Source organism: Bos taurus, chromosome 26 (assembly GCF_002263795.3).
Source record: "Bos taurus isolate L1 Dominette 01449 registration number 42190680 breed Hereford chromosome 26, ARS-UCD2.0, whole genome shotgun sequence".
Taxonomy (NCBI): Eukaryota; Metazoa; Chordata; class Mammalia; order Artiodactyla; family Bovidae; genus Bos; species Bos taurus.
This window is the reverse complement of record NC_037353.1, coordinates 23382310-23402373: the sequence shown is the minus strand read 5'-3', so window position 1 is coordinate 23402373 and position 20064 is coordinate 23382310. Positions and strand designations below refer to the sequence as shown.

Sequence of the window (20064 nt, the reverse complement as noted above, 5' to 3'; positions counted from 1 at the left end):
TCAAGTGACAACTCTCAGGTGCAGGCAGGACAAAGGGCTGTGAGCGACTTTCCAGATGTATATCGTGAAGACAGCCCTTCTCTGGGAGGCTGGAAAGCTGTGTTGCCTCTCACCCTAGTATGGCTGGAAAGACATACTAAACCTCATCCTGCTTCAGACCAAGAGCAGGTGGCTTACCAATGCCAGGATGAGGGACCTGTCATCAAGGCTTATTAGGAACATGGCAGGTGAGTCATCCTCTGCTTTGAGACACAGATGATCTAATTATAACAGTGATTACAAGCATTTATTGAGCACTTACTGTACACCGGCCACTGTGCAAAGCACTTAACTCTTCTAGATGAGGAATTCCAAATTTACGACTATTTTATTCTGTAGAACACACTGCAGAATGCCTTTGGACAGGCTGCACCACTGGGCCTCCACCAATCCTTTGAGAGATCAGTGGAAGGAACTCCAGGGAAGTCAGGTGAGTGTGCCCTTCAGTGAATCATCGAGTTTCTTGGTTCTCAGGAAATCCCAATATTACCTCCCACTCCTGCCCTTTTTATGGCAGCCTCTGCTTAGGTATATCACATGGCAGGAAGCAAAATGGAGAGATTTCAAGGCCACTGACCTCAAAATCTCCATTCATATCATAACCATTCAACAACACGCCTAACAAAAATCTAAAGGAGCAGAGATGCAGTGAGAACCCAGCCAGTGTGGAATGGAATGGCCCAGGGGCTACATCCACAGCCCTGGCCTCTCTGTGCTCAAGGTGCACACCCTCTTGTTCCCACTTCTGAGACCCTGCTCTAGGCATAAAGAGGCCAAGCCCTGAGGCCCACAGTCTGTGTGTCACACCCGACCCCACCCCCCACTCCCTCGGAGAGCGGGTTTGGTGGCTTCTGGAGTACGTACTGAAATAAAATGGCAGCGCTGAGTAATTGTGGGCTTCCCGGTAGGCGATCAGGTTGATTTCATGCTGCCGCTGCTGGGCCTGAAGGCGATGCTTGGCTCGGCGGTGGTGGCAGACGCAGCAGCAGCTCAGGATGATGATGATGGTCCACACAAGCCAGAACCCTGGGAGGGAAGGAGAGACAGAGAGGGGCAGGCACGCCATGAATGCCAGTGGGACACCAGCTGGAGGGGCCGCTCGCAGCACAGGGAGACTGGGACGGTGTGCACCTAGCCGAAGCTAGCACTGTTGAGCCTTGCCCGGCAGTTACATTCAGAACCGGTATTCAATTTTCATAAATGTTTGTATGAGAGTGAAAGATATGTGGGACGGAAGAGGGCAGGAATGTTAAGAAAAGTGACTCTAAAAGAGGTTACTCACTCCGGGGTGCCTCCAGGCTCTTGGGAGAGGGGTGGAGTGCTGAGCTGCTGGTCTAGCACCCAGGTTCTCCTATGTTTTAGGTCTGGTGGGCATTAAGTATGCTTACCTTTCAGGACAATGTGCCCTTCCTCTCTTAAGAGATCTGAGAAAATGCTTCAGCCCCTCTTGGTGCCCATCTCCCCTCACCAGCCCTGGCCCACAAGGATGGCTCCCAGGCTCCCCACCAAGAATGAAGAGCCCCTCAGAATCCCCACAACTCAGCAGACAAGCAGTTGCAGAGGACCCCGGAGGGACTGCCTGATAAAAGTTTTTTCCTCTACCACTTTGCCTCCATCATACAGGAGTCACGGAAGTTAGAGGTGGAAAAATTCTAATTGCCTCAGCCCATTACTTCCCTGGAGAGTATAAACAACTTCCTCTGCTCTTGATATGAGCTGGTACAATTCCATCTCACATCATCACAAACAATCAACTCCCCCAGCTCGCTCTGCCTGCAGCTGGCTTAGACTGGGAAGCATCAGTGGTCTCCCTTTCTTCCACCTGGCTCCAGAGAGGAGCAGGGGAGCAGGGGAGAAGCCCACAGCTCTCTTTTCCCCAGGTGGACTGTTTCTTCTCATTTCCCACTGATGTTCTCTTTGATCATATTTAGAGAATACTGGCAAACCCTAATATAAGAACCCCTCTCCAATCTTCACATGTATACAGAAAAGACTTCTAATTTGTTTAATAAATGAGCAATTTTGCTTTAAAAAATAAATAGAGATTAGAGGGGAAAAAAAGATTGCAAAGAAAAACACAAAAATAGTGACATCTTTAAGTTGTGGGATTATGAGAAGAAATTTTAATTTCTTACCCCAATTTTTATTTTCTTCTTTCAAATTATAAAACTAGAAACAAAGTAAGTTAAAACTTAAAAATATCTGTGACTAAATTTTATTTTTTCTGGCTTAAAAAAAAATTAAGCCTATTTCTGAATAGGCTTAAAAATTCCTCTGGGAATGTCTTCATACAATGAAATGATATGAATCATTTAAAAAATTATCCACAGAATACTATTTTTGACATAATAATGTTTCAAATACTAAATAGAAAAAAAAGCAATTACAAAACAGCATAAAATATGACCCCGACTTTTGCTTTAAAAAAAAGTATAAATATCCAGAGGGATGATCAGGAAGTTAATCATGAGATTATTCCTGGACAACAGGATTTTCTGTTACCAGTTCTTATGTTTTGCTTATCTGCAATTCCTGCATTTTCTAAGATGAACATTTACTTCCTTGGGAAAAAAATACTTTTTCTCAATTAAAATAAATCTGAGGAATAATTTTAAGGTGAGTTTTTATTAAATGAGACTAGATTATATTATTTTTCATTTGCTCCCTATTTCTGAGGAACTTCAATTTTTTCCATTACAAATGTTATATATTATTTTTAATCATCTGCTCTGTAACTATAAGTTTGTGTTTAGAACATGTTAAGTATTTCTATAACTCTTATCAGAATGAATATTAAAAAAAAAAAAAAGCTTCTTCTTCCTGGTAAACAATTACAAATGAATAAATCCCTGATTTTTTCTGTTTGTACCAGACACAATATTTTGAAAGAGCCCACTGAAATTTAGGGTGTGGCCTCTGGCAACAGCCAGGGTGTTTCTTTCTGTCCCCCAGGGGTGTCCTCTCTGAATCTACCCTATGGGGTAAGACTGGGACAGCAGTACTGCCTTCCAGCCCTGGCAGGCTGGCAACACCATTTGCTGCACCTTGCTGCTTTTAGCACATGTCACAGTTCCACAGAAACTTCTGCTGAGGTCTGGTGACAGAACAGGCGGAGGACAATGAGGAGAGGATCTTTTCCTCTTTTCCCATCAGCAGACAGAAAAACCCCATTCCTAACCAGAGAACACAGACGTAAGTTTAAGTCCGAAGTCTCCCTTGTGGTCCTTCCCAGAGTCACAGCGGACATTTGCTTAATTTAACTTACACTTCTCTCCTTTCAATACTGGCTGACTGGAGACTGGATACTGTTAGTAGAGCCCTCAGGGAGGGGTTTTGAAGCCGGAAAGGAGCTCTGGGAGTGAACTGGCTTCCCACTGCTGCCCTGTAACATCTCCTGCCTCTACAGTCCGGTCAGCTCCCAGCCTTGCAGGGTTAGGTCACACCCAAGGGAGGCGGCATAAGCAAGCAAAATGCACTCTGCTGAAGAGCCTGTCTCTGAGAACATTTTAGAAAAAGAAAGAAAGAAAGTGAAGTTGCTCAGTCGTGCCTGACTCTTTGTGACCCCGTGGACTGTAGCTTACCAGGTTCCTCCGTCCATGGGATTCTCCAGGAAAGAATATTAGAGTGAGTTGCCATTTCCTTCTTCAGGGGATCTTCCCAATCCAGGGATTGAACCCAGGTCTCCCACATTGCAGGCAGACGCTTTACCCTCTGGGCCACCAGGGAATATTTTAGAGTCAAGCCTAAAAGATTCTGGGCTAACCACTTTTTTATATTACCTACATTAACTTGCCCAGCTTCATATCACAATCCTTTATGCTTCTGTGTTACCTCATAATTTTAAAAGTACATTCTCCCTTGGCATAATCAGCACCTAACTCTACTTTTTGCCTCCTGTCACTTTTCTAATTGTTTCTTACCTAAAGGTAAATTAACTTGAAACCTTCATGCTGCACTATATATGATCTAAGGCAAAACTTCTTAGCTATTACAGCAGAGATTTTTTTCATGGTTTTCATGTTGGCCAAATATTTCTGGTTCTTCCCCTTCCTGGCATGTGGGTAGGCTTGAATTTCCTGGCCCCCTTATGATTAGGTGACATTTTGGGGCTACTTCTAACTTAACAAATTGAGACTGGAAGTGACAGATGTCACTAAGAGGCCAGAACATTTCTTGCTAATGTGAGATCCTCTGTTAGATTCCCTTCTGCTACACCAAGTCATAACATTCTAGACTGACTTCAGGGTCAGTCCGGCCCCAGAGAATAAAGAAGTAGGAACAAAGCTACCACCCAATCTGTGATGGACACAGAGTGTGAGCAATAAACCTGTTGTTTTAGGACCTTCAGGAGTTTGGACTTGTTTATTACTGAGCATAACCTCTAGCCTATCCAGACTAAGCCTTTATAGGCTCTTCTGGAGGAGAAGATTGCAAATGTTCATCAGATTCTTAAGAGAATCCTTGTTCCAGAAAAAGCCTAAGTTCCACTGAACTAGAAGTCTAACAGAAAAAGAGGTCTTTTTTTTTTTTTTAAAAGAAAAATGAAGCAGGGTGGAAGGAGACCGGGGGAAGAAATGAGACAAGTAGAAGGCATACCTTTGGCAGGGTTACCACAGTCATATCTAACAGCACCAGAAAACTCATGTCTACTGAAATTCCATTAGTTGCTTCTTTTCATGTGGTAGCATGGGTAGAAAAACTCTCCCTACTATGTACCATTTGCATGATATTACATGAAGTCTCAAACTGAGCTCCAATTTCTGCATTTCTAATACAGTATCACAAAGTGACAGTATGCACCAAAACTAGGGGAAAACTGATGTGGGAGCAGAAGGGGCCAAGTGGAGTAACAGGGCATTAGCACAGGTCCAGAAGAGCCCCTAAGGACTGGTTCCACTTGATGGAGTTAATGTGGGAAGACAGAAGGCCTTCTTGTCTGACCCTCACACAACAGATCCTACTGGATTCTAGGCAAAGCCATGTCCCCACATCTTTAAAAAGGGGACCATCTAGACTAGTCCCTACGGAGTTGTGCAAACTTTTGATCTTTTCACTAGTTTTCACAAACAAGGAGGAAAGTTTTTAAAAGGAAACCCTAAAAGAAAGAGCCACACAGAGAAAGACAGAAGCATGCCCTCCTCCCCAAACATACATCTACCCACAGATTACATTCCCCAATGACCTCTGAAAGCTGTGACCTCATTGTGGGGCACGCCTGTCATGCTAAGCAAAATGGAAAACATGTTTTTAAAAACAATCACAGTCCAATGTAGGAACTGAGTCATGTGCCCCGGAGTTCACTATAAACTTGGGAAAACACCACTCCCCAACTGGCAGGAAATTCCTCATTAGGAAGCCAAAGTATACTGTCCACTAGCTCTCCTCCTACCCCATATGATGGTGGGTATCCTCCTTAGCCCTCGACAGCTCTTAGCAGGAGATCCTTTTCCACTGTGGAAAAGGCCTGAATTTGGGAAATGAAGGCTTCAGAGGACTTGCAACTTCATCAGAAAGACTGGACAAGTTTCATATTCTAGCTTTGTGACCCTGGTCATTTTGCCTTGACTTCCCTCATCTGTAAAATGGGGAGAATAACAGTTTCTACCTACTTGGTCATTGTGAGGATAATTGAGTTAATGTCCACATGCAGAGTTCTCAAACCTGCACATTCGAGACCCTCCACAATCTGGGCCCACCACCCTCTGGCCTGGCACTTAAGAGTTCTGGAAGAGGGTAGCTTTGTGTGAGGCACACTGACCCCAGGACTCAACTACAACTGACTGACTGGTGACTGAACACCCCAGGTCCTGAGAAATGGGCCATGCATATTTGGCAGGGTTGTCCTTAGAGCAGGTTGAGCTGACATGTGTGCAGACTTTACTGGGTGCCCAGCCCACAGCAGAGTTTTATGCACACCAGCACTCTCATCTCCCCTGAGTGAACCCCACGATCCCAGGGAAAAGGTTAATGTGATGCATGCTCTCTTCTTTCCCATGGAGCCTTGACCTATGGTGTTTGGCGTTCCTCTGCCTGAGAAGTCATCCTATCCTTCTCCATGTGTTTAAATCTTATCCACCCTTTCTTTAAGGCCTGCTTCAAATGCCACCACCTCCATGCAGCCTACCTGAATCCTGTCCAGCGAAAGCAAATTCTCCTAGCACATACACAGTGGTCCTGGCACACACACTCCACTTTCTACTTTGCATTACTAGTGAGGCATGTTGTATTATCTTCTCTCTCTGCTTAGAGACTCCCTTCTTGATGGAAAGGATTCTCTCTCCCCACACACTTTAACACAGAAGAGGCCACCTCATCCAGTAGAAACTTGGTTAGAATTGCAAACTCTCAGGTCCACCTCAGACCTATTGAATCAAAAACTCTAGGACTTGGGCCCAGAAATCCATGCTTTAATAAGCCCTCCAGGAAATGCAGACGCTTGCCAAAGTCTGAAACCACTGGAATAAGAGTTTGCTGAATAAATGATTGAATGATGATTGAAACTACAAGAGCCATAAAAACGCATGAGATGATAAGGCCAGGTCTTAAAGCCTCAACCATGGCGGTGGTAAAACAGGACTTTCATTCCTGAACTGATGCAGACCCACTAATGACAATGGCCTATGTTACAAGAGATTAAAATGACAGTGGAGAAAGGGTGCTGGTTGAAGTTTTAGGTCTCTGTGTGTTTATGATGTGCTTGTGTGTCTGTGCAAAGTGGGCTCTGCATGTGTGTGTGTGCGCCAGTCCTCAGCACACAGGAAAATTTGGCTTAGCAATGGTATGAGGGTTGATGGAAATGGCATTTATTTTTCCCCGAGGCCTTCCCAGTAGGCAACTATGGTTAAAAAGGTACTCTGACAAAAACTCTGCCAAGGGTTTCCTGGCTGAGATCTTTTCCTTCCAAAGGAAAACGAAAAAAGAATAACCCAAAGCCCATTATTTTCAGGCAGAGTTCAGGGGCAATTAGAGAGAACAGGGTTCAGAGTGACCAGAAGCACAGTTCCCATGAGAACCGAAAGGGCTCATTCCTACACTTGACCTCCCTCCTCTCCACATCAGGCCGAGGCCAGGCCCTCAAGAAGGAGAAAAACCAAAGAATTCAGGAGAGAGGCGCAACGCTTACTGGGCACCTTCTGACCAAAAAGCCATTTCTGGGCACAAAGAGGAAGTTGGGCTTTTAGTCTCTGTCTCTTGAGAACTTGGCAGACACGGGCCATCTTGTACAGGGGTGAGTCTTTCCTCCCCAGCCAGACTGATCTCTGTCTGGCCTCCTTCTTTCCCCAGCTAACCACGACTGGAGAAGTGATTAGTCACTGTGCAGCTCTTCCCCTGGCTTTCTTTAGGCCCATGGGATGAAGTGCCTGGTTCCCAGACCACCTGCCTCGCTGACACCTGTGTCTCGCATCTCCCTGTCCCCATCACCCCACCTCTAGCCTTGGCATTCATGACCCAATTCTGGTGGCTACTGAGTCTGTTCCGCCAACACCTCAGGAGGCTCTGTCAATCTGAGATGGGGGCCATCAGCAACTCCATCCTTTCCGCAACTGATGCCGCCTGGGCCGGGCCCCAGAAAAACAAACCGCAGCTCTGTGGCTTTTTGGCAGCCCAACTTTGACTTTTGTTTTAGTTAAGGGGTGAGAGGGAGAATTTGAACCCGTGGCTATCTGCATCTTAAAACATTTAAACAGCCTGTCCACCTGCCTGGCACGTTGTGTTTCTCCAGTGAGTCTGTCAGCCCCACCCCTCCTAAAATAGCACCGACAACTCCAGGCCTGCCTGTGCTGCTGCTGCTTATGTACTTGGAGGACTGATGGGGACATTTTGAACCCTGTTCTCTCCTTGGGAAGGAGTCTGCCCTTAATCACCCCTGGAATTCCTCAGAGAGGCAGAAGAGCCAATCATCAAAAGGGAAGTACGAGGGTGAGGAGAGGTCTTTTTTGTAGGAACCACTCCCACTGGCTACAAGATCGTTTGCATTCAGAAGGAGAAACTTCCCAGCCAAGAGTCTAATTTCCTTTCCATTTTAAACAACAGCCTTTCTAGCTGCTTTCTGACATATACCTGATGTGGGGTGAATGGGGAGATCAGAAAGGAGAAGGGGGAAAAGGGCAGAGGTGGAGGTGATGGCAAGGATGTGAAGCAAGCGGCAAAGGTTGTCTCCACATGGAGGGAGTGATGGGGGCTTATAATTCTCTGGGAAAACAATCTACTGCCTCCTCTATCAACGGACAGCTTGAGAACCACTGTAGTGCTGGTCACCTGGCAACGCTCTGCCCTCAGAACTCTCCCATCCTCCCCCTTCTTTGTTCAGTATCCTCAGTGTCTCATCTGAGTTTCAGGAAGATCAGAGTACAAAGTGCTTCAGTGAACTCTCTAAGTGTAGGTCACTCCCTGAAGCCCAGGGCATTGTCCCCATCCTTGTACAACTCAAGAAGGTGCAAGTGGTCCTGGCCTCTACCGAGCCACTGACAAGGTGGTGGAGCTGACAACTCAAAATGGCTTTGGGTTGACAGTAACAGGTTAGGTGGACTGAGAAGCCTCCAGACACTTCAGTTTGCAATCTGGGGAAGGAACAAAGGGGGCTGAACCTCTATTCCTCCTCTCCATGAGGGCTCTGTTGGCCACGACCTAAGGAAAGATCCCACTGAGAGGGACCCTCAGAAACAGAGGCGGCTCCTTGAGGATCTGTGGGGAATTGGGAAGTCCTGGTGTTTTGTTTTTTTTTAACAAGAAAATGTTAGAGCTATCCAGAGAGCAGCCCGGGATCCACGGCAGCTTGGCTGCTGCAAACCTCTCTTTGCAAAGACAGGGAGTCTGGGCAGCTGGGCTGGCCTGTGAGAGGGCATAAGTTGTTGTCACTGCTTGGCACACCCTGGAGAGGGCATCCAAGAGAATCCCACTCAGAAGCTTCTGCAGCTGATCTGCTAACCATGGCCTCTTAGGAGGGCTCAGACCATATTTTCCAGTCTTTAGCTCATGGTGTCCAAAGAGCACGGGAGCGCTCCTCCTCTACAGAGGGATTGCTTCCAGAACCTAGCAGAGTCTGCTCGCCAACACTGCCACCGAGAGAGAGGAACAAGGCTGACCAGCTTTCAGTTTCCCAATGAGCAGAGGTGGTGAACTGAGGCGGCTGGACACCAAGAAGCCCCCAGGCAAGACTTACACCAGAGTTCATAGTAGTAGTTGCAGCACTGAGACTGTCCACAGCAGTGTCCTGTGTCACAGATGTAGCTTTGATTGTTGGTGCCCACGCAGGTTTCCTTGTCCTAAAAGAAATTTAAAATTTTAGCACATTGAATTATAGCTTTTAAATATCACTTTTCTTCTCGTAAGGCTTCCTTGGTGGCTCAGTTGGTAAAGAATCTGCCTACAATGCAGGAGACCCGGGTTCAATCCCTAGGTCAGGAAGATCCCTTGGAGAAGGAAATGGCAACCCACTCCAGTATTTTTGCCTGGAGAATTCCATGCACAGAGGAGCCTGGCGGGCTACAGTCCATGGAGTCACAAAGAGTCGGACACGACTGAGCGACTAACACTTTCTTCTTATCCCCCTCTTTCTGGTCACCTATCCATCCTCCACCAAACAGTCTGTACCAATATTTACTCCATTGAGAAAAAAAAAAAAGAACCACCACCACGCAACAACAGCAGATTTAAGAAAAATAATATGGTTTATTAAAGAGGGAAGAAGATTCAGTACACGAAGCCAAGTGGTAAAGAGCAGACTTCTCAGAGAGAAAAACAGAGCAGAGTCCTCCTTGCTTTATGTCCAAGCTGAAGCACTCCATGTTCTGATGCTAATTTAGCCCATAAGATTCATAAGAACCATAGTCATGATTCTCCTGTAACTGGCTGTACATTTTAAATAAAACCAGCTTCTCTGTGAAAGTTCCTGGAATAATTAAGGCAGTACATATTCTAGGATTAGCATCTGGTCAGCCAGTCCATCCTCCCTTTAAAACACATGATCTCCAAGGTTAATTACAGCATGATTCAAAAGAAGGCTAAAAAACCTGCTATTTATTAAAATTCTTCAGTCTTAAGAGTGACTTGCTTAGATGACCTAATGCAGTTTCAATTTGCTAGATCTTTTTTTGCTTATCAGATGATCCCTTAATAATCTTGACTGGATCTAGAATTCACACTCTCCCTTGTCAGGGACAGCTATAGAAAGGGCACTGCTGAGTAACCATCTAGCATTTTGCCAAATTCTATTCACAGCACTGGTGGATGGGAATAGAGGTGGAAGGGTTTATTTTATATTTCACAGTTAAGATATGAAACTTAAATAAACTTCAATAAGTTTATATATAAGCTTTATAACTTACTCATAAATAAGTTTACAATAACCTAAATGAACTTCAGCCTCCAATGTCCTCTGGGCCACAGTGCATGAGACCTATTAAGATGTGGCTTTCAACATTTCTTTATCCTAAAGAAGCAACACAGTCATTGACTGGACACCGTCTCTGTGCCGGACACTGGGCTGGGTATGAGAGACATGAAGATGAATAAGACACTCCCTAACCTCAAGGAGCACAGTTAGGAAGGGAAAAAACCCTGCTCAGCAAAGAAACCAAAACCACAGTATTGTATTTGCTGCTACTCAGGCTGACCCTGCCCACAGTGTACATCCGGGCGGACGCCTGCCAGTGGAAATTCAAGCCACATAGTTGGTTCCTGTTCTCTGGGCCCTGCTCTACTACACTGTCTACTTGGCCAAGGGTATAAACAAAGCAATCCAGAGACTGTCTACAGGGCTAGAGGCTGGGGACCTGAAGCCACAGGGCGAAGACAAAAGAAAGGGCATGGCTAAAACTCAGATCCCTGGCTCAGAGCGTGTTTCCACCACATCCTCAGGTGTTTCCTGGTCTCTTTTAAGAGTCTTACACCCTGGTGCAAAAGGGTTTAGGAAGAAGGAAACATGGGCAAGACATCTGTTGATTCTGACGACAGTTTTGTGACAGCGCTGCACACAGAACCCTATCGTTGCCTCCCCACGTCCACCGTAAGGAAAATGGCACACCTAGAAGGTGGCTGTCCACTAGGATGCCTCCTCTGAGGCCTGACGCATGTGGAGAAAGCAGATCTGCGCTCGATGCTTTTGCCAGAACACACCTCCTCTGACTTCAGAGCAAAACACTGCTTTCCTAAGGACATGAAAAAATTTCTCCCAAGTTTACCAGTCCCTGAAATGCCATTCTTCTGGCCTGGCTCACAAAAGCACAGTTCAAACTGTCCACATAGTTTCGAAAAGAGGCTGTGTTGCCTACACCTCAACACATGAAATAATCCAGTGACACTTCTGCCTCAAAAAATTTTATCAGATGAGGTCCAGGCTTGGAACACAGGGTGGTCAACTGGTCCTCTGTGAGGCAAGAAATGGAATGTGCTTGAAATCTAAACATGTGGCATCTTAATGACCTACTGGTGTCAGGTTTTTTCTTGGCTTTCCCATTCACCGAGACAGGAAGCCTGGTATAAACAGAACCCTGCTCTTTTCCCTGCTCTCCTTCCACTTTCCCCAGGACAGCAGACTGTGGCAGCATCATTTAACTCAGTTTCCCAAATACTTTTTACCTAGGATATCTCATCCCCTGTTCTCCTCTCCTCAAATAGAGTCCCCAAGTTGTCTAGGATGGTCTTGGTTATGGGAACTGTCATTTTCTGCTACAGGAGGAAGGAAAGTAGGTGGGCAGTTAAAGAAGAAGAGACATGGACTCATGGACCTTTACAAGGAAGAAATGATGGATTAAGAGGGTAGTGAGATGTGAGCATGATGAGCTCCTCCAGAGAAAGACCTACTGCTAGGAGAAGAAAATCCAGAAGCCTTGGGTTTGGTCCTAGCTCTGCCATTACCGAGGAACAGGACTCTGGGCAAGTCACTCACTCAGTGGGCCAAGAGCTAGTTAAGATGCTCACTCATGTCTCCTTCATCCTGAAGAGTCTACCAGCCTACCCACTTCCCATTCCTTTCGGCAGCTGTTACTGCTGCTGCTAAGTCACTTCAGTCGTGTCCGACTCTGTGCGACCCCAGAGACGGCAGCCACCAGGCTCCCCCGTCCCTGGGATTCTCCAGGCAAGAACATGAGTGGGTTGCCATTTCCTTCTCCAATGCATGAAAGTGAAAAGTGAAAGGGAAGTTGCTCAGTCGTGTCCGACTCTTAGAGACCCCATGGACTGCAGCCCACCAGGCTCCTCTGTCCATGGATGGGATTTTCCAGGCAAGAGTACTGGAGTGGGGTGCCTTTTGGCAGCAGCCAATGCAAAAGTTCCTGTAACCTGTGTCTCCTCTCAGTCAAAGCAAAGAATAGAGGTGTGCAAATGTTGCTTGCTGCTCTTCTACCCTTCCCTATAGGAGGAAGTCACCCAGAGGACTCTCAGGGATCTCCAGGCAGCTCAAGATCCAAATGGTTAAGATTCAGTCAGATCTGGGTTCAAAGTTTGGCTCTCACACTACGCTTATTAACTGTGGTAACTTCAGTAGTAACTGAACTTCTCTGAGCTCTTAATATCAATGTTATTCTCTGAGTCATTATTGCTGGGCATGAAAGCCCATTCAATAAGGAGCACTTTGCATTCAGTGAGAGAGTATTCAATAAAGAGCACTGTGCATTCACTTAGAACTATTTCTCAGAACAGTAAAGCTCACTGGCAATGTGGGCTGCTTCGGACATAACGAATAGAAAAAGGAACTGGAGAGAATGCAATGGAAAGTTCAAATATGAAAAATTCTCAGCACTCTTCATGAGTATCCTTTGCTTTTCTTCCAAGCATCTCCAAGGACTATACACAAATTACATTGTTTAGGCTAAGTCTCAAGTGGGAAGTTAATATCCCACCCCTCCCCTTCCCTCCTCAAGAGTGAATGAGAGAAAAACCTGTGCCCTTCCTATGGGCAAGAGCTCTGTCTCCTTAATCCCCATCCCCAACTCCAAGAATGGGCACAGTGCTGGGCTCACAAAGGTTTGGTGAATGAAACAATGGCTATGCAGCCTCCATGAAGGCAGAATGAGGTGGGTGAATAATACTGAGTACCTCCTATGTGCTAGGCACTGTTCTAAATTCCTTACAAGAGGATGAAGTGGGTAGTAAAAGAGAACTGAAGTCAAGAGAGGCTAAGTAACTTGCCTGAGGCCATGCAGCTAGCTAATTCATCTGACTCCAGATCCTGAGCTTTTAACTAATAAACTAGAACATCCTTGGTTTAAGTTATTCTTCTTCACTTGCTTTTAACACTTTAGATGCTTAAATAAATCCACTAAAATCCCCAAACACAATCAACATTTTGTCTTTGATGGAAAAGATAAGGTCCCTGCCCTTAAGGAGCTCTTTGACTTTGGGAAAATTTTCTACTTGGCAGTGAAGAGAGGCAACACGCTTGGGGCTCCACCCTTCTTTGCCTGAAAGGTCATTATTTTCACACATGAATTTTCTGAAAAGTTAAACGGTGTTTCATCCCATTGTGGAACATGGGGCCTTCACCCGTTCCTTCAACATTTATTGAGTACCTACCCTGCACCAGCACTGAAACAGCAGTGGGGAACACAATGGGTAAATAAAAGGTGAAACGTGCGACTTCCCTGGTGGACAAGTGGTTAATAATCCACCTCCCAATGCAGAAGACATGGGTTCAATCCTTGGTCCGAGGATTTCACATGCTGTGGGGCAACTGAGCCCATGCATTACAACTCCTGAGTCTACACTCTAGAGCCTATGAGCCACAACCACTGAGCCTGCCTGCTGCAACTACTTAAATCTGAGCACCCCCGAGCCCGTGCTCTGAAACGAGAAGCCACTGCAATGAGAAGTCCGCGTACCACTAGAGAGTAGCCCCGACTTGCTACAACTAGAGAAAGCCTGCACGCAGCAATGAAGACCCAGCACAGGCAAAAAGAAATAAATAAAATGTTAAAATAAAATAAAACAAGCTTAAAAATAAATAAATAAAGGTCTTTACCCTCATGGAGCTTAAAGTCTAACAAAAGATGATAAAGTAATCATACACATAAAACTGCAAGTAGGAAGGAAAAACACCTCATTTGGTAAGAGTTTACAACAGAAACTAGTTAAGGAGGTCCAGACAGCTGTGAGGAAGGTAAGCCTGAACTGAGACTGCCAGGATGGTTAGAAAGTTAGTAGCCACGGAAGAGGGGTGGGAAGAACAAAGGAAACAGTACAAGGAAAGTCCTTCAGCTGTAGATGCTTGAAAAAGTAGGTAGTGAGTTAGGTGCGTGGGGGTAAGATGAGATTCGCATTTTAAAGATACTTCTCAGCAATGTTCCATTTGCACAAACTCCTGGCCCCAAAATACAAGAAATGTAGACTTGTCAAAAAGGAACTTTGAGTGAATAACACATGCTCATATGCTGAGGCCTTTCACCTCAGAATAACTGTGGTGATGACCCTCAAAATTCTCATTTGTTATAGGTGTGACTTCTGGTAGCACAGTGACCAGCTGCTCTAAGAAACAGGGCATATATGGTCACCAAACAAAAAGCACAGGCAGGAAGAACCAGTGAGCTAGACCAACAATGAACTGGAAAGAACATTTTTTACAATGGAAAAGGATGAATAGTATGTCTTTGCACATATGCAAAAAATTATCTCATCTCTTTGGCGGCAGCATAAACTATGGGACTAACATCATTTTCCTTAAGAGTTTCCATGTCTTTGAGTTGCTATTCTTAGCTGAGCCACTGTAAAGGTCAATTTAATCAGTGTAAGAACTTTCAAAATGCCAGCATAAAAAGAGACACTGGGCAATAATAGTTCCCCAGGGATGGTTTTAATTTGCCGATTTATGGGGCTGGAAAACCCTGCTAGCAACTGGCAACAGCATCTTCATGCCCTTAGGAAAGCATTAACGTTTAATAGTGAAAAATAGGAAAACTGAAATCCTTCACAAGTTGCTAAATCACAAACGCTAAATCTCTTGGCTGTTGGGTACTAGTGAATTTGGAGCACCATCTCTGGCCTTCTCTACTGGGAAGAGGAATGGTTTCCTAATGGAAACACCCATTTCTAAAATTGAATAACAAATATGTATTGATATCACTTTCTTCACAAGCCAGGCATTGTGTTAGATGCTACAGCTACTGCACTGAGCAAGAGACTCTAGGGGGAAAGATCTTGCTTCTGATGATATAGCTGAGTAGGTAACTTAAAAAATATCATAATATTATTTTAATTATATAGCTGAAAGCAAGGAAGAACCCCAGGGCCAAAAATGTTGGGGGTGGGGAACTAGAAACTACAGTGATAAATGAGATCAGGCCTTTCCAGTGGCTGTGGAAAGGAGCTGTTTTATTTTCTTGAGTCCACCTAAAACAGGCACTTGGACCTGAGTTCCAATGTAAGGTGAAAACCCTCAAAGAGAGAAAGCAGACTAGAAAAAAGAGCCCACTGGCACACAGCGAGAATAAGAAAGGTCTGAATTGAGAGGAAAAAAGTATCTCTTCTAGTAATCTGTAACTACAAGCCTTTCCATAGGCTATTGAGATCTGAACTATTGAGAGCTGAGTGCCAAAGAATTGATGCTTTTGAACTGTGGTGTTGGAGAAGACTCTTTTGAGAGTCCCTTGAACTGCAAGGAGATCCAACCATTCAATCCTAAAGGAAATCAGTCCTTAATATTCATTGGAAGGACTGATGCTGAAGCTGAAACTCCAATCCTTTGGCCACCTGATATGAAGAACTGACTCACTGGAAAAGAACCTGAGGCTGGAAAAGATTGAAGGTGGGAGAAGGGGACGACATAAGAGGATGAGATGGTCGGATGGCATCACCGATGCAATGGACATGAGTTTAAGCAAACTCCAGGAGCTGGTGATGGACAGGGAAGCCTGGAGTGCTGCAGTCCATGGGACTGCAAAGAGTCAGACACGACTGAGGGACTGAACTCAATTGAACTACATAGTCTGAGAATCCCCAGGCCAAAAGTTTAACACAAAAAAGTAGTCCCAGAATGAGACATCTGGCAGAGAAAATGTAAAATTCTAAAGAGACCTACCCTCAATCACAGCACGAAAGATGCCCACGAATAAAGCTCTCTGCTGAAGATGAGCGCAAGCAAAATGTAAAAACTATGTAAAAATACAAACAAGATGTGGGAATTCAATTAATAGCAGGGTAAGACTCTCCAAAGAAACCTTAATAGAATGATCAGATAAACTGTAATACATATTTCAAATGATTAAAGCCAAAAAGAAAAAATGAAAAACATGAGAAAAGAACATACTAAAAAAGAAACAATGACCAAATGGATTTCAGGAAAAAATACAACTTGTAGAAAAATAGTTATTAAAATTAAAAATTCAACAGATGGTTTACACAGAGATTAGACCATGTTAAAGAAGAGAATCAGTAGACTGGAAAGCAGATCTGAGAAAATTACCAGCAACCAGCTTCTACCAATTAAGAGAAAACACAAAAATGGAAAATAAGAAATAAGACACTAAAGAAGGAAAGAAGAAAATGGAGTCAATATTTAAAGAGACAACTGATTAAAGATGGAATTTTCAGACAATAATAAACTCATATCTGGGCATACTGTTTGAAAGTGGAGAACAACCAAGACAAAAAAGATCTTAAATATATTCCAGTGAGGGAAGACTGAAAATTAACAAGTGAAATTAGAATTTAAAATACTAATAAGCTTCATAAAGATACTAAAACAGGATAATAGGACAAAGGGCTTTAGATGAGGCAGTCAGGAAAGGCCTCCTTAAGAAGGTGATGTCTGAGTTGAGCCCTGAATGATGAGAAGGAGCCAGCTTAAGCAGATCTGTGCGAAATGTGTTCTAGGCAGAGAGAATGTAAAGTACATGCCAAGATACCAATGCAAGAATGAAACTGGTGTGCTCTAGGAAAAGACAGAAGGCTAGCATGGCTGAGCACAGTGAATCTAAGGAAGAGTGGTGTGAAAGAAAGTACTGAGAATTCAGAATGAGGCCAGACCTCATATGCCTTGTACAACAGACAAGTACCTTTAACTCAGAATCAGCTATTTTTGTTCTATCCTAGACAGACTCTTGGAGGGCATGGCAACCCACTCCAGTATTCTTGCCCAGAGAATTCCATGGATGGAGACTGACAGGCTACAGTCCATGGGGTCACAAAGAGTTGAAGTGACTGAACACACTTGCATGCCGAGACAGAATCTTTAAATTCTAAAAACGAAACACTTTCACATCCTTTGCAAGTGGTCATAAAATATAAATACACTCTTTATAAAGTTTTGTGAATTTACCTCTATTTTTATAATAAGTTAGTTAAAATCACTTTTCTCCTACTAATAGTTTTAAGGCTGTTTGAAGAGCTGAAGGAAACAGGAACTGCTCAAAGATCCCCCCCCCCACTTTTTTTTCCCAGCTGCTCTGTGCAGCATGCAGGATCTTAGTTCCCCAACCAGGGATGGAACCCATGCCCCCTGCAATGGAAGCAGAGTCTAAATCAGTGGACCACCAGGGAAGTCCCCAAGGGTGGGAGGACATTGCAGAAGAGCTGGGGATGAAGGAAAGTAAAGTGAGGCAGAGGGATGATTCACAGGAGTCCTGGCCCATTGTTTCCCAGGTGTTTCTCTGGTCTCCCTTTGACAGTAGGGACTGTCACATTCTCCTTTTGTACTCTTCCCAAGGTATACTACACATGACAATTCCTCCTTTAAGCTTTGCTAGCTATGGTTTCTTCCTTTCTAATAAGGGGCAAGCCCCTGCTAAGATGTGAACCAAGATTCTGCTTTGTATGCACTAGGGTATTAGGAATGGATATTTATGCTATTTTGTTGAGCTCAGTCATTTTCCGGAAGGACAAACAGCCTGGGCATGCTTCTCTAATCAAGCCAATAAATCTAATCTGGTAAGATTCAGCCTCAGCCCTCAGATTTGATAGTGTGCTTTACCCCTTAAGGGCTCAAAGCTCCAGCTTCCTGGCTTAGGAGCACCCAGTCTCCCATACGCTGGCTGTAAAGTACTTTAAAGGGTAAAGCTAAACCCTGGAGCTAGTGACACACTTGGAAAAAGCCTACAACCAATGTGGGGAGCTGCTTCAAGATTTGGCAGCAGTGTGTGCTGCTGAAGGAGTTTCTGGGACCCCTGTTGCAGTAGGGACTTGGTCCCTGTATGTCAACCTGTGAGGGTCTCCTAAACAATTCTCTCTAGGACTCTCAAGAGACTGACTCTCTCCAAGAATCTAAGGTAGCACAACACAGTGAATGAGAACAAACCAAGGCATCTCACAAATAAGTGAATCTGCCCTCAAGTGGCCATGAACATATTCAGACAACAAAGGCAACAAAATAGAGACGCATTTCCCAAAGTATGGTCCATAGGCCCCAAATCACTCGGGATATTTGTTAAGAATGTAGACTGAGAACCTCTGGGGGTAGAGACTGAAGATTTGCCTTTTAAAATACACTCTCCTGAATGTATACGTGTATATGTACAGCTTTGCAGTCCACCTGAAACTCACAACACTGTTAATCAGCTACAATATACTACACAATAAAAAGTTTAAAAAAAAGCACACTCCCCTGGTTATGCTCACATATATTTAAATTCAACAACCATTGTCCTAAATTTATAACAAACGTACAGCATATGCATTTCTTTACCTCTAAAAGTGGAAGAGATAGACCTCCACTATATCTCTTTCTATAATCTTAAACACATCCCAACAGTTACCCTCAAGAGTTGTCACTTAGAAACATAGCACATAAAATTACTTATGCTCTCCTGCATCATTTCATAAAAAAATACAAAAAGATCATAATCATAATTTTTTTAAAAGGTGAAAGGTCAGGTAAGCTGCTATCCACACCAGTCCTGCTGTGACCAAAGCTGCACTACAACTGGAGACTCATTAAACAGCCCCCAAACAGAGCAGCTAGCAAAGAAATTAAAACCCATTTCCTGTGTTGCTGTTAGGAACCTGAATAACAAACTCAGAAAAAGCCACTTGATCCTGGTAGGAAAATCCCAGAGCAAAGATCGGAAGTTGCAACATAGACCATGGTTTTATTAAAGGCTACTTGTTGATGTCCCAGTGCATGCAGGCCTGGGGGGTCTGGCCGGTGGTAGCAGCTCAGGATACTGGGTTAACCTGCCACTCTCTCACCCCTGGACACTTACGAGGAAAAAAGTTCTCCCTTGAGGTATCCTGGCAATCCCTCATCACTGGCTTCTTCTGCCATAGAATAAATGCACCGAGAAGTATGCCTTCTTCAGCAAGCGCTGGTGCAAAGCTGAGGGACAAAATAGCAGGGAGCATGTGACAAAGCAAGCGGGACTCAGAGAGCAGGAAGGCAGTTCTACTCTAGTGTCTCCACAGCTGGTCAGGAGGGCAAGTCCCTGCGTTCTGTATTAGCTGTATCTGCCCCTCCTGTTTGAAACCAGGGATTGCAAACTGCTCACCCATGGGCCACAAAGGGCCCACTACTGAGTTCTACGTCCACGTGGTACCTTTGTTTTACAATAAAAAAAAAATGAAATTAACTGTCAACATCTTAAAATGAAAAGGATTCATACAGAAATTCTGATTTCCAGCTTCTGAAAATCCCGGGGCCATATTAGATAGGGTTACAGATGTACATGGCCTTGAGCTCCACCTCGGCCTCCCCAAAACCCCTACTGTCCAAAAATCCCTACTGTCCAAAAACTGCATCTGCTTGACTCAAGCATGTCACTGCCTAGCCCCTGTGGGCATCCGATGAGCTCCTCCTGCTCTCAAGCTCAGTAATACCCCATTCATCCTCTCACTCTGAGGCTAAGGCCTGCTCAGAGGCCCAAATATGAATGGCAGACATCTGAACTCTCTAGACCGAGGCTCCAGCTACATCTTACAAGTGCCACACAAAACAGGTACCTAGACAAAGAGGAGGGTCCCTCTTCTCTGACTGAGGAGAAGATCTCTAGCCAGTCAGGAAAACCTCCAGCCACAACACTCAGGAAATGAGACAAGAGAACCAAGTTCTGCCCAGTGCCTGTGTTTATCAAGCATCTGGCTGGGCATTTTTATCCAAGTTAC

At 44.6% G+C, this 20064-nt stretch overlaps 1 protein-coding gene across 2 annotated transcripts in view; it reads right to left on the bottom strand.

Moving 5' to 3' along the window:
- The window catches only part of WBP1L (WW domain binding protein 1 like), a 58566-nt gene that overhangs the window by 3794 nt on the left and 34708 nt on the right, over nucleotides 1–20064 (bottom strand). For both annotated transcript variants that reach the window (XM_002698456.7, XM_005225690.5), the window contains exons 2-3: nucleotides 9203–9305; nucleotides 904–1065 (exon numbers count right to left, since the gene is read on the bottom strand). In XM_002698456.7, coding sequence (XP_002698502.1) covers nucleotides 904–1065; nucleotides 9203–9305 — 265 coding nt within the window. The remainder of the gene's footprint in view (nucleotides 1–903; nucleotides 1066–9202; nucleotides 9306–20064) is intronic.